This window comes from Desmodus rotundus, chromosome 2 (assembly GCF_022682495.2).
Source record: "Desmodus rotundus isolate HL8 chromosome 2, HLdesRot8A.1, whole genome shotgun sequence".
Classification (NCBI taxonomy): Eukaryota; Metazoa; Chordata; class Mammalia; order Chiroptera; family Phyllostomidae; genus Desmodus; species Desmodus rotundus.
In genome coordinates, this window is record NC_071388.1 from 86,537,138 (window position 1) to 86,551,805 (window position 14,668).

At 37.7% G+C, this 14,668-nt stretch overlaps 1 protein-coding gene across 1 annotated transcript in view; it reads right to left on the minus strand.

The window, feature by feature from the left end:
* The window catches only part of IFT57 (intraflagellar transport 57), a 71,699-nt gene extending 57,154 nt beyond the window's left edge, over window positions 1-14,545 (minus strand). The window contains exons 1-3 of the mRNA XM_024578170.3: window positions 14,232-14,545; window positions 12,353-12,515; window positions 11,340-11,458 (exon numbers count right to left, since the gene is read on the minus strand). Of these exons, the coding sequence (XP_024433938.2) occupies window positions 11,340-11,458; window positions 12,353-12,515; window positions 14,232-14,443 (494 nt within the window). The 5' untranslated portion in view covers window positions 14,444-14,545. The remainder of the gene's footprint in view (window positions 1-11,339; window positions 11,459-12,352; window positions 12,516-14,231) is intronic.
* Window positions 14,546-14,668: the final 123 nt, after the last annotated feature.

Consider the following 14,668-nt stretch of genomic DNA (forward strand, 5'->3'; position numbering starts at 1 on the left):
TTCCCTCTCAGATCCTCCCCCACATACAGCAGCACAACGTGGTGACTTGGGTTGCCCCACCCTGGTGAACAACAAAGGATCCACCCCTTACTATGTAACAGGCAGGCCCAACCAAAAAAAAAATGGCCCAAATAAAAGAACACATCCAAGCTCCAGAAAAAATACAACTAAGTGACAAAGAGATAGCCAACCTATCAGGTGCACAGTTCAAAACACTGGTAATCAGGGTGTTCACAGAATTGGTTGAATATGGTTGCAAATTAAAGGAAAAAATGAAGGCTATGCTAAGTGAAATAAAGGAAAATGTATAGGGAACCAAAAGTGATGGGAAGGAAACCGGGACTCAAATCAATGGTTTGGAGCAGAAGGAAGAAAGAACCATTCAACCAGAACAGAATGAAGAAACAAGAATTCAAAAAATGAGGAGAGGCTTAGGAACCTCCACAACATCTTTAAACTTTCCAACATCTGAATTATAGGGGTGCCAGAAGGAGAAGAGGAAGAACACAAAATTGAAAACTTATTTAAACAAATAATGAAGGAGAAGTTCCCTAATCTGGAAAAGGAAATAGACTTCCAGGAAGTCCAGGAAGCTCAGAGAGTCCCAAAGAAGATGGACCCATGGAGGAACACACCAAGGCACCTCATAATTACATTCCCCAAGATTACACAGAAGGAGAGAATCTTAGAAGCAGCAAGAGAAAAGGAGACAGTTACCTACAAAGGACTTCCCATAAGACTGTCAGCTGATTTCTCCAAAGAGACCTTACAGGCAAGAAGGGACTGGCAAGAAGTATTCCAAGTCATGAAAGGCAAGAGCCATCACCCAAGATTACTGTATCCAGCAAAGCTATCATTTAGAATGGAAGGGCAGGTAAAGTGCTTCCCAGATAAGGTCAAGTTAAAGGAGTTCATCATCACCAAGCCATTATTATATGAAACGTTAAAGGGACTTATTTAAGAAAAAGAACATCAAAAATATGAAGAGTAAAATGACAACAAACTCAGGGTTATTAACAACGGAACCTAAAACAAAAACAAAAATGAAGTAAGCAAACAACTAGAAGAGGAACAGAATCACAGAAATGGAGATCACATGGAGGGTTATCACTGGGGGAGGGGGAGAGCGGGGGAAAGGTACAGAGACTAAGTAGCATAAATGGTAGGTAGAAAATAGACAGGGGGAGGTTAAGAATAGTATAGGAAATGTAGAAGCTAAAGAACTTATATGTATGACCCATGGACATGAACTAAAGTGGGGGAATGCGGGTGGGAGGGGTGTGCAGGGTGGAGGGGAATAAAGGGAGGAAAATGGGACAACTCTAATAGCATAATCAATAAAATATATTTTAAAAAAGATTAAGAATATGTACTTCCCATATTAAAAGTACCAGAAGTATTAATTCATTTCTGGAAACTTGCTTAAAACACCCATACCTGAGACAAGTTAACAAAATACAAAAATCAACATTTAATATTAAGAAAGAAAACTAATGCAAACCAAATCAATTTTTTAAAGAATAAATTTCCAGCCCTGGCCAGTGTGGCTCAGTGGATCAGCGCAGGCCTTTGAACCAAAGGGTCGCTGGTGTGATTCCCAGTCAGACCACATGCATGGGTTGACCACCACATCCCCAGTAGGGGGCATGCAAGAGGCAACGATGCATTGCTGTTTCTCTCCCTCTGTCTCCCTCCCTTCCCCTCTCTCTAAAAATAAATAAAATCTTTTTAAAAAGCACACAGTTAACTAGTAGCATAAGGATGAGGAGAAATAGTATGAAAGAAAAAGGAAGGAAGGAAGGAAGAAAGGAAGGAAGGAAGAAGAAAATGGAAGGAAGGAAGGAAGGGAGAGAGGAAGGGAGGGAGGGAAAAGAAAAGAAAAGAAAAGAAAGAAAGAAATTTATGACATTGGACAAGATGATAGAGGATCAAGTGGAAGCTGCACAGAACTCCTCCCAGGACCCAACTGGAATTACAACTAATCTGTAGAGAAATCATCCTGAATAACCAATTGAACATTAGCTGGAAAGAAGCCTTATAACCACGGCCAGAAGAAACTACATCACCACAATGTGACTGAGGGGAAGATGTGAGAGGGCTGGCTAGGCTCCCACTGGCAACAGCTGAAGTTTTGGAGGGATATTGCAGTGGCAGGGGGTTCCCCCTGAGAAGTGTGGGGTCCCCATCCTACTACACCAGAACTGGGAAAAGAATCAAAATAACATCTGGCTGTGAAAAGCAGCAGGGTTTCTGTTTGCCAGGGTGAGATGGCTAGAGCAGCAGAGAGCCTCTTGAAGGTCAATGCACAAAATTTCATTTGCAGCCATTTACCCTGGGCCCTGGCAGAGAGAAGGCAGAGTGAACTAGAGATGCATGAGAGTCTGGGGTTGGCAGCTCTGGGGAGAGAACTGAAGGAAGAGCCACCAGGATCACCGTGCTGAGTCATCCCCCATACTGTATAGGCTATCTTTCTCAGACAGAACAATCCCCTCCAAGTGGCATCAGCCTGAGGGGAAGCAACAGCACCTCCCTGTGACTCCACAAGCTGCTGAATATAGCTGGAGGTTGTTATCTCAGTAATTAAGTATAAAAACTAAGGCAGATCTCTGGGAGCTCTGACCCTCCCCTTGTCCAGGTACTGGTAAAAGCAGGCCTTGGTGCACAGCCTGGTTCTTTCAGCACGCAGCAGGCCCAGCAGAGGGAGCCACAAACTGTGGATCACTGATAGCTCCAAAGAGGTTGCCCAAGGCCACTCACAGGCAGCATCTGACTAGGTCTGCACCAGAGTCTGTGCAGATCTACCTAATTGAAATAAATAGAAAGCAGCAGCCAAAATGGGAAGACAAAGAAACAGGCCTGGATTAAACAACAACAGAATTCTACAGAAGAACTAAATGAAATGGAGGCAACCCATTTATCAGATAGAGAATTTAGAGTAATGATTATAAGAATACTCAACAGCATGAAAAAAAGGCAAAGAAACCATAAAAAAGGACAAATCAGAAATAAAGAATGAAATATCTAAAATAAATAATAGACTGGAAGGAATACTAGATTAGATAAAGCAGAGGACTGAATCAGCAATTGGGAAGAGAAGGTAGAAAAAAACACCCAGGCACAGCAGCAAAAAGAAAAAAAAAAAAATTAAAAAAATGAAGAGAGCTTAATAAATCTTTGGGACAACATGAAGCATAATAACATCCATATCATAGGAATACCAGAAAGACAGTGAGCAAGGGATCGACAGCCTATTTGAAGATAATGACCAAAAACTTTCCTAGTCTGGTGAAGTAAAAAGACACACAAGTTCAGGAAGCACACAGGGTCCCAAATAAGATGGATCCAAAGAGGCTCACACAAAGACACATCATAATTAAAATGGAAAAGTTTAAAGACAAGGAGAGAATCCTAAAAGCCACAAGAGAAAAGCAGGAAGCTCCAATTAGACCAGGGGTGTCAAACTCATTTTCAAAGGGAGCCACATCAGCCTCGTGGTTGCCTTCAAAGGGCCAAATGTAATTTTAGGACTGTATAAATGTAACTACTCCTTAATAGTTAAGTGAGAGCTCAGCGCTGCTGTGGGTAGAAACAAGGTGCTGGGCCAGATTCAGCCCACGGGCCTTGTGTTTGCCACCTGTGGATTAGACTGTTGTCCAATATCTCAACAGAACCATTTCAGATCAGAATGGACTGGCATGAAAAATTCAAAGTGATGAAAAGTAAGTACCAACAAACAAGGCTACTTTACACAGCAAGGCTATCATTTAAAATTGAAGGAGAAATATGGAGCTTCCCAGACAAGAAAAAGCTAAAGGAGTTTGTTAACTCTAAACCAGTACTGCAACAAATGTTAAAAAGCTTGCTTTAAGATGAAGATGAAGAGAAATAAAAAGAAAAGAAAAAAAGAGGAAAATAGTTTAAATATGTATCTATCAATAATCACCTTAAATGTAAATGGCTTAAATGCTCCAATCAAAAGACAGAGGGTAGTTGAATGGGTAATAAAACAAGACCTGTATATATATCCTGCCTCCAAGAGACCCATCGCAGATTGAAAGATACACATAGACTAAAAGTAAAGGGACGGACAAAGACATTTCATGCAAATGGAAAGGAAAAAAAAGCTGGGGTAGCAGTACTTATATCCAACAAATAGACTTCAAACCAAGGCTATAAGAAAAGACAAAGAAGGACACTATATAATGATAAAGGGAAGAATCCAAGAAGAAGATATAACTCTAGTAAACATTTATGCAACAAACATAGGGGCACCTAAATATGTGAAGCAAATCTTGAATGACACAAAAAGAGAGAGTAACATAAACAGTCATAATCAGGGATTTTAATATCACATTGACTTCAATGGATAGATCTTCTAGACAGAAAATCAACAAGGAGACAGTGACCTTAAACAAAAAACTAGATCAAATGGATTTAATTGATATCTTCAGAGCATTTTCCCCCAAAGCAGCAGAATATATATACTTTTCAAGTGCACATGGAATGTTTTCTAGGATAGACCACATGTTAGGACACAAATCAAGTCACAATAAATTTAAAAAGACTGAAATCATATTAACTATTTTCTCTGACCACAATGCTATGAAACTAGAAATCAATCACAAGAACACTGAAAACCACGCAAAGGCATGGAACCTAAATAACACGTTATAAACAATGAATGAGTCAACAATGAGATCAAGGAAGAAATCAAAAGATACAGTGAAACAAATGAAAATGAGGACACAACAATCCAAAATTGGTGGGACACTGGGAAAGCAATCCTCAAATGGAAATTCATAACATTACAGGCCTATCTCAAAAAACAAGAAAAAGTTTAAATAAACAATCCAACTTTACACATAAAAGAACTAGAAAAAGAACAAAGAAAGCCCAAAGTGAGTTGAAGGGAGAAAATAACAAAGATCAGAGCAGAAAGAAATGAAATAGAGACTTAAAAAAAAGTATAAAAGATCGATTAATCCAAGAGCTGGACCTCTGAAAAGATAAACTAGATTGACAATACTTTAACCAGTCACATCAAGAAAAAGGGAGAGGACCCAAATAAAAAAACCCAGAAATTAAAGAGGTGAAATAACAACTAATGCCAAAGAAATACAAAGGATTATAAGAAAATAATATGAACAACTAAATGCCAACAAACTGGACAACCTGAAGAAATAGATAAATTCCTGGAAACATATAATCTTACGAAACTAAATCAGGAAGAATCAGAGAACTGAATAAACAGATCACATCTAGTGAAACTGAAGCAGTAATCAAAAAATTCCCAACAAACAAAAGCCCCGGATTGGATGGCTTCACAGGTGAACTTTACTAAACTTTCCGAGAAGAACTAACACCTCTCCTTCTCAAACTATTCCAAAAATTTAAGAAGAGGGAAGCCTCCCAAGCTCATTTTACGAGGCTAGCAGTATCCTAATTCCAAAACCAGATAAAGATACTACAAAAAAAGAAAATTATAGGCCAATATCCCTGATAAAGACAGATGCTAAAGTCCTCAACAAAATATTAACAAACCAAATACAGTAATACATCAAAAGATCACACACCACGATCAAGTGTGATTTATTCTGGGAATGCAAAGTTGGTACATTTGCAAATCAATAAATGTGATTCACCACATAAAATGAAGGACAAAAACCACATGATCATATCAATAGATACAGAAAAAGCATTTGATAAAATCTAGCACCCATTTATCATAAAAAACTCTCAGCAAAGTGGGAATAGAGGGAACATACCTAAACATAATTAAGGTCATAGATGACAAACCCACTTCCAGCATCATACTCAGTGGGCAAAAACTACAAACATTCCCCTTAAGACTGGGAACAAATCAGCGATGTCCACTTTCACCTCTCTTATTCAACATAGTACTGGAAGTCCTAGCCATAGCATTCAGACAAGAAGAAGAAATAAAAGGCATCCAAATTGGAAAGGAAGAAGTAAAACTGTCTTTATTTGCAGATTTCACGATATTATCCATAGAGAACCCCAAGGATTCCACCAAGAAACTACTAGAACTCATAAATTAATTCAGCAAAGTGGCAGGATACAAAATTAATATTCAGAAATCAGTTGCATTTTTACATGCCCATAATGAACTAACAGATAGTGAAATTAAGAAAACAATCCCATTCAGAATTGCTTCAAAAGGAATAAAATACCTAGAAATAAATCGAACCAAGGATGAAAAAGACCTGTACTCAGAAAATTCTAAGACACTGAAGAAAGAAACTGAAGAAGATACAAGTAAGTGGAAGCACATACCGTGTTCATGGATAGGAAGAACTAACATCATTAAAATGTCCATACTACCCAAAGCAATCTATAGATTCAGCAAAATTCCTATCAAGATTCCAATGATGTATTTCACAGAACTAGAACAAATATCTCAAAAATTTATATGGAACAACAAACAGACCTGAATAGCAATAGTATCCTGAGAAGAACAACAAAGTTGGAGGAATCAAGCTATCCAATATCAAACTATACTATAAGGCCACAGTAATCAAATCAGCATGATATTGGCATAAAAACAGACACATAGATCAATGGAACAGAATATAGAGCCCAGAAATAAATCCACACCTGTATAGTCAATTAATATTTGACAGAGAAAGAAAGCACATAAAATGAGCTAAAGACATTTTACTCAATAAATGGTGTTGGGAGAATTAGACAGATATGTGCAGAAAAATGAAACTAGACCACCTTCTCACACCACACACAAGAAGAAACTCAAAATGGAAAAAAGACTTAAATATTAGACCCGAAACCATAAAGATCCTAGAAGAAAACAGAGGCAGTAAAATCTTGGACATTGCTCATAGCAATATTTTATCAGCTATATCTCCCCAGGCAAGGGAAACAAAAGAAAAAATAAACAAATGGGACCACATCAAACTAAAAAAGGTTTCGCACAGCGAAGGAAACCATTAACAAAATAAAAAGACAACTCACGAAATGGGAGAACACACTTGCTGCTACATCTGATAAGAGGTTAATATCCAAAATTTTGTTTAAAGATTTTATTTCTTTTTAGAGAGAGAGGGAAAGGGAGGGAGAAAGAGAGGGGGAGAAACATCAATGTGTGGTTGTCTCTCATGTGGCCCCCACTGAGGACCTGGCCCACAAACCAGGCATGTGCCCTGACTGGAAATCGAACTGATGACCCTTTGGTTCGCAGCCCATGCTCAATCTACTGAGCTGCACCAGCCAGGGCCCAAAATTTATAAAGAACTTACAAAACTCAACACCAGAAAAATCACCAACCCAATTAAAAAATGGGCAAATGACCTGAATAGACACTTCTCCAAAGAGGACATACAGATGACGAATAGATAATAAAGATGCTCAATGTCATTAATCATCAGAGAAATGCAAATTAAAACCACAGTGAGATATTATCTCACACTGTCAGAATGGCTGTCATCAATAAACAAACAAACAACAGTGCAACCCTCATGCACTGTTGGTAGGAATGTAGACTGGTGCAACCACTGTGGAAAGCAGTATGGAGATACCTCAAAAAATGAAAAATGGATCTGCCTTTTTACCCACACCCAAAACACTAATTCGAAAGAACCTTAGTACTGCTATGTTCATTATAGCATTATTTTCAATTGCCAAGATTTAGTAGCTGCCTGAGTGTCCATCAATAGATGAGTGACTGAAACAACTAGGGGACATTTACACCATGGGATACTACTCGGCCATAAAAACCTGGAGAGCATTATGCTAAGTGAAATAAAGCAGTCAGAGAAAGACAAACACCACATGATTTCACTCACATGTGGCATCTAATGAACAAAGTGAACTAACAAGCAAAATAGAGACGGACTCATAGACAGCAAGACGACAGGCCTCGTGGAGAAATTAGGGGTTAGAAGGGTCAAGCAAAAAGGAAAAGGACTCATGGACATGGACAACAGTGATTGTGGGAGGTAGGAGAGTATAAGGGAGCTAGATGGCGATGGGAAAAAAAAGAATACATTTCCTTTTTTTTTATTAATTAGAATTAGATATCTCATGTTCTAGGATTTATTTTATTTAGATACATAAAATAATCATCTATAAATATGTAACTTCTATGTAATTTACATATTACATAGCTGATATATTCTCTACTGCCTATTATCAACATTTCCCCCCCTTTTTTTTTCCATATGTACACTATACGGTCCTTATACGTTATCCAAATCGCAATACAGGGCCAAGAATAAGATGTGCCCAGGAGCAAAGAAGTACAAAATTGAATTGTGGTTGAGAAACCAATAGCTTCTGTTGACTTTAGAATACACCAGGCAATAGATTTCATAATTTTAAAAAGTGCTAAATGGAGCAACACAACACGTAACTTCTTGGAATCTAATAAAGAAATAATGTGAATCACATAGACATTCTTTATATATTGTACTAAGTGGTAATGTTTTGGTTGAAGCGTTAACACTGCCATTTGTTAGTTCAAAAATAAATGAACAATAGTAATTTCATATGGTTCAACCAGACATCCCAAGTCAAGTAAGTTTTTAAAAGTTCCTATTAATGGGGAGTAGATAATGTACCTGGGAGAATGTAGCTGAATACACATTCAACTATTAGCTGAAGCTAGTGCTAATCAAAATCACTGTTGTTCATGTTTTACCTGAATAATACCTTCTACAATCTCTAACCTCTCAACAATCTCAATCTTCAAAGGACCAAATTTGTATTTTCTAATTATAACCTATATAACTTATATAAATTAATAGTTTCTGAATACTTTATTCATTCATCCGTTTATTGAGCATCTATAATACACCAATATACTATGCTAACAGCCACAGAGTACACATTAAGATTTCCTAATTTCTAGCAGGAAAACCAGACCTGTAAATAAATTACTTTAATACCATTTGATAAATAATAGAAATGTGAACATAGCACTGTCAGGTCGGATAAGGAAGCAATGAATAAAGTCTAAGAGAGTGTCAGCTGGCTTCTTCAGTATTTTTCTTGCCCAATCACTTTAAGCAAAGGAAAAATATCCCATTGAAATTACTATATTAGTTTCCATATTCCCCTAAATCTACAGCTATCAGTTAACTGCATGTATAGATTATGTTTGTGTATACAAATATATACATATATACAAAGAGGCTTTTAAAAAGAAGTCTCATTTCCTAATTGACAAGGATAAACAATTACAGTTTAACTTTTAATAATTATATATTTGAACTGGAAAGGGATGATTAATATCAAAACTGGCTTTTAAGACAACAGATATTCTAATTTTGTCCATACTAACTTTTCTAATTACGTGTTGTATTTTCAGTTTAGAAAAGTCAAGAGGAAATACTTCTTATCTCTTCAATTAAATAGCTCTGTACACATACAGGAAAAAGCAATACATATAAAACTACTACTGTTGGATGAAACATCAGAAACAGAAATCAGGGAAAAAATCCCATCTGATATAGCAACAAGAAAAATAAAGTACCTAGGAATAAACCTAACCAAGGAGGTAAAAAACCTATACTCAGAAAACTATACAATACTGACGAGAGAAATTAAGGAAGACACAAACAAATGGAAGCATGTACCATGCTCATGGATTGGAAGAATTAACATCATCAAAATGGCCATACTACCCAAAGCGATTTATAGATTCAATGCAATCCCTATTAAAGTACCAATGACATATTTCACAGATATAGAACAAACATTGCAGAAATTCATATGGAACCATAAACGACCCCGAATAGCTGCAGCAATCTTGAGAAAGAAGAATGAAGCAGGAGGGACCACAATACCTGATATCAAACTGTATTACAAGGCCACTGTAATCAAAAAGCCTGGTACTGGCATAAAAACAGGCACACAGACCAATGGAACAGAACAGAGAGCCCAGAAATAAACCCAAGTCTCTATGGTCAATTAATATTTGACAAAGGAGGCAGGAGCATAAAATGGAGCAAAAACAGCCTCTTCAACAGATGGTGTTGGGAGATCTGGACAGCTACGTGCAAAAAAATGAAAACCCAATCACCAACTTACACCACACAGAAAAATAAATTCAAGGTGGGTAAAAGACTTAAATATAAGTCATAACACCATAAAAGTCCTAGAGGAAAATATCGGCAGGAAAATCTCAGACATTCCATGCAGCAACATCCTCACAGACACGTCCCCTAAAGCAAGGGACATAAAGGAAAGAATAAACAAATGGGACTTCATCAAAATAAAAAGCTTCTGCATGGCTAAAGAAAACAGCATTAAAATAAAAAGAGAACCAACAATATGGGAAAACATATTTGCTAATGATACCTCAGACAAGGGCCTGATCTCCAAAATATATAAAGAATTCACACGACTCCAGTCCAGGAAGACAAACAACCCAATTAAAAAATGGGCAAAGGACTTGAACAGACACTTCTCCAAGGAAGACATACAGAGGGCCCAGAGACATATGAAAAGATGTTCAGCATCGCTAGCCATCAGAGAGATGCAAATTAAAACCACAATGAGGTACCATCTCACACCAGTCAGAGTGGCCAACATAAACAAATCCACAAACACGTGTTGGAGAGGATGGGGAGAAAAGGGAACCCTAGTACATTGTTGGTGGGAATGCAGACTGGTGAGGCCACTGTGGAAAATAATATGGAATTTCTTCAGAAAACTAAAAATGGAACTGCCTTTTGACCCAGCAATTTCGCTGCTGGGATTATACCCTAAGAGCCCCGAAACACCAATTCAAAAGAACCTGTGCACCCCAATGTTCATAGCAGCACAATTTACAATGGCCAAATACTGGAAGCAACCTAAGTGCCCATCAGCAAATGAGTGGATCAAAAAACTATGGTACATTTACACAATGGAATACTATGCAGCAGAGAGAAAGAGCGAGCTTACACCCTTTGGGACAGCATGGATGTAACTGGAGAGCATTATGCTAAGTGAAATAAGCCAGACGGTGAGGCACAAATACCATGTGATCTCACCTTTAACTGGAACCTAATCAACAAAAGAAAAAAGCAAACAAAATATAACCAGAGACATTGAAGTTAAGAACAATCTAACAATAGCCAGAGGGGAGGGGGGAGGGGACAGTGGGGAGAGGAGTTTTCAGGAACTACTATAAAGGACACATGGACAAAACCAACGGGAAGGGTGGAAGCTGGGGAGGGAGGTGGGTTTAGCTGGGTTGGGGATGAGGGGTGGGGAGAAAATGCAGACAACTGTAATTGAACAACAGTAAAATAATTTAAAAATTGAAAAAAAATTTAAAAATTAAAAATAAAAAAACCCTACTATTGTTGGGTAATTTTTACCTTTTCCAAGTGAAACCAATATATTTTAATGCTTCTTCGGCTAAACAGTCAAGAACATAGCATACATGCTCTCCACAACCCGACTTTAATTTTGAAGGAGGAAAATCCGCAGTTCTCCCCTGTAATACAAGAGATAAACATGGTATTATTATTTGTTATTTATATTCCAATGTCAAAATATTTTAAGCAATGTACTGCTGAATAAATTCTTCACTTCTCTACTTTTCAAATATGATTTAAAATAACAGTAATTACATTGCTTCTTAAAAGTCTATCTCTAGTTTTTTTAATTCATTGATGCATAAAAAACTAAAGAAAATGGAAAATGAAGTCATTTTATTGTCAAAAGTATCAAGTTAAAAAGAAATAACACGTCATGACAGCAGAACAAATCATTGATATTGTTAGGGTAAAAACCAATAAAACTACTAGCTTGGTATCATATTTTCAAACAACCATATGAAGGACAGAGTGATTCACTTATCAAAAGTACATAATACATGTGTCAAAAAATTCTTACTGCCTATCTCCAGAAAAAAATCAAAAATGAAAAGTACCCAGGAACACTCAGATATGAAAGTATTAAATCAAAGTTCTCTTTCAACATAGTGTTTCAGCTTCATAGTTTTTTTTTTTCTAATCATTTTTAAGAAGGAAAACTAAGTATCCACAAATTGACATCTGAAATATATCAAGATTAAGAAAAATATTATTTGGGCTATAGAGAGTGTACCCTAAGCATTCTTATAAGTAACATTATTATTAAATATCAACCATTCTGAGGTTTTACCTTAAAATAAATCCAGATATAATTGGAATTTTATATATGAATATATACTTCTACATATACATATCTGTGTGTATAAGTGTATGTGTGTAGATATATATATATGTGTAAAGATAGTTATTCACAGTGAGTCATCTAAAAGGCTAGCACTTATGTTGTTTTAATTATCAATATTAAAATTCACAACTTGAGAGCCTGCAGGAAGAAGAGAGTTGTTTACACTTACAAATGATCGAAGCTCAGATAACACGTTAGAGATTGTTGCATTAGGGTCATCATATTCCTGAGGCTGCTCAAAGGGGCGTCCTGCTTTGTTAATCAACCAAGCAGCAAGGGCGCAGAACATGTAGAACTGTTCACCGGGGTTGGTAGGCAGTGCAAAATAGTGTCTGTTCGAAACAAGAGGGGAGGGTGGAATATGAAATATTGCCGAGTCTATAGTAACTGAAAGAGTTAACTCCAAAATTGCTGACTTCTTTTTTAAATAGCTTCAAAATAAAAAGACATCGATAATTCACTGTTTGAAGTTTCTAGTAATCCACACCACTCACATTAAAGTTTTTAATCAACAGGATTAGAGCAATAACTACTGTACAAGAAATATTTGATCAAAGAACTTACATCTGGAAAATGCAGGATATGTTAAAAAACTGATCACATAAACTCTTGCCAAAATAATTTATGTGTCAGAAATAATTAATAAGAGAGTACTTTCTGAAAATGGTAATTTGGACTTAAGAGAATCTCAGAAGTTAAAGAAAAGACCTTAATGATTATTCATTATGCATTTTTACATTTTTTTACAAAGTCACTGTTTTTTTTACTGTTTATAGTCTATCAGCTATGTTAAACAGTTGTTCTCATCTTGGCTGCATATGTGAATCACCTGAGGAACTCATCAAACTACTGCTACCAGACCAAACATTTCTTCCCTCATGAATTAATGATGAGGGGAGAAATGATGACATTAAACTAAGATATCTCCACCCAAACCCATGATCCAAAGTTTCTACTAAACTCCTGAAGAAACAGTACAGAAGCTATATAAGTAGAACCTTCACGCCATTTTCTTTTCATTTGAAAAATATACTTAGGAAAAAATGCATTTTTTAACATAGAAAATGTTTGTTTATATTATTCTGATCAATTCATTTAAGTAGTAACTCCCAATCCTTCAATTTCTATCATGGATCAAGCAACACTACTTTTTCCTCTCATCTTTCTATTATGGACTGACTTAACAATATGGACAAGTTACATAAAGCCTACATATTTTATAATTCAAGTTACTGAAAAAGAACAGGAAATAAGATCAAAACTGTGGAGGGAAACTATTTGAGCCTAGCTATAATCATTAAGAGAAAGTACTACAGATTCTTAACCTAGATTGTTTCTTAAACCATACAGCAAACAACAAAACAGGCACTGGCTTTGGGATATGATGAACTTTTCCGCACCAGAAGAGCAGAACTTTAGGTTCTATGATAGAGACAATTCCGGTAGTTGTCATTTCATTTGTCTTTTCCACTTCTCGATTTCTCAGAGTACTGTTATTGCAGAGACAAAAGTCCTTTAAACCATAGCAATTAGTCAACAAGTTTACTAACTTCATATAAAGTGCTCAGCAAGGTCCGATACCCAGGGTTACCAGATGCAGGAGTGGGTTCTTGCAGAGGAACACAAAAACTAGAGATAGATCTAAAATGATAACAGCATTCATCTTTGGGAATAAGGTTATGGGTGATTTTAGTATTTTTCTACACATTTTCTTAATACTTTTCTGAGTTCTCTACAATAGGTATTTTATTACTTTTATAATCAGAAGGAAAAACAGTGTGTGATTTGTGGAAGTGCGTTTGTGCTTTAAAGACCAGGGGAGCTGTCTTCCAGTGCTTTCTGCTGTTTCAAAACTTCCTTCTCTTTACTAAAATACCAAGTCAAATCTCTGTGAGCTCCGGCAGCCCTCCGTCGCCAAGTGGCCTTTCCTGGGTAGGTAGATGGAGGCAAGTGCTTGCTAACCCGCCCTCGGCGTTCCCGAGAGGCAGGAGGAAGGCATCTTTCCGGGACCCAGCCGGCACCAGGGCTCCGGGGACTAGGGCACCCACCTGGACGGGGGCTTCAGGTTGTTCTTCCGTAGGAGTTCCTCCTCATAGCGGAGCAACTTCAGCTTCTCCACCAGGTCCTCCATCACTACGAACATGTGGTAGGCCGCGCCGGGGCCACGCTCCACGACCACCTCCCCAGCCCCTTCGCCACGGGACCGAGACACCCCATCCTCTAAACCCGATAGCGTGGCCACCGCCGCGGCGGCCGCCATCGCGAAACAAACAGAAAGAGCCCAACGTGGGGTACAGCCCACAGATTTACGCGCCCTGCGTGGCAGCTGCCAAGACTGCCGCGACCGGTTACCAGGCGACCGCCAGGCAACCAGTCACCAGGGAAACTAGGCTCCGCCTCCTTCCCGCCCTAATCTCTTCTAAATTTCCTCCAACCAGATCTGGCTTTTCTGATTACGTCATAGTGCCCGCCCCTTTCCCTGCCC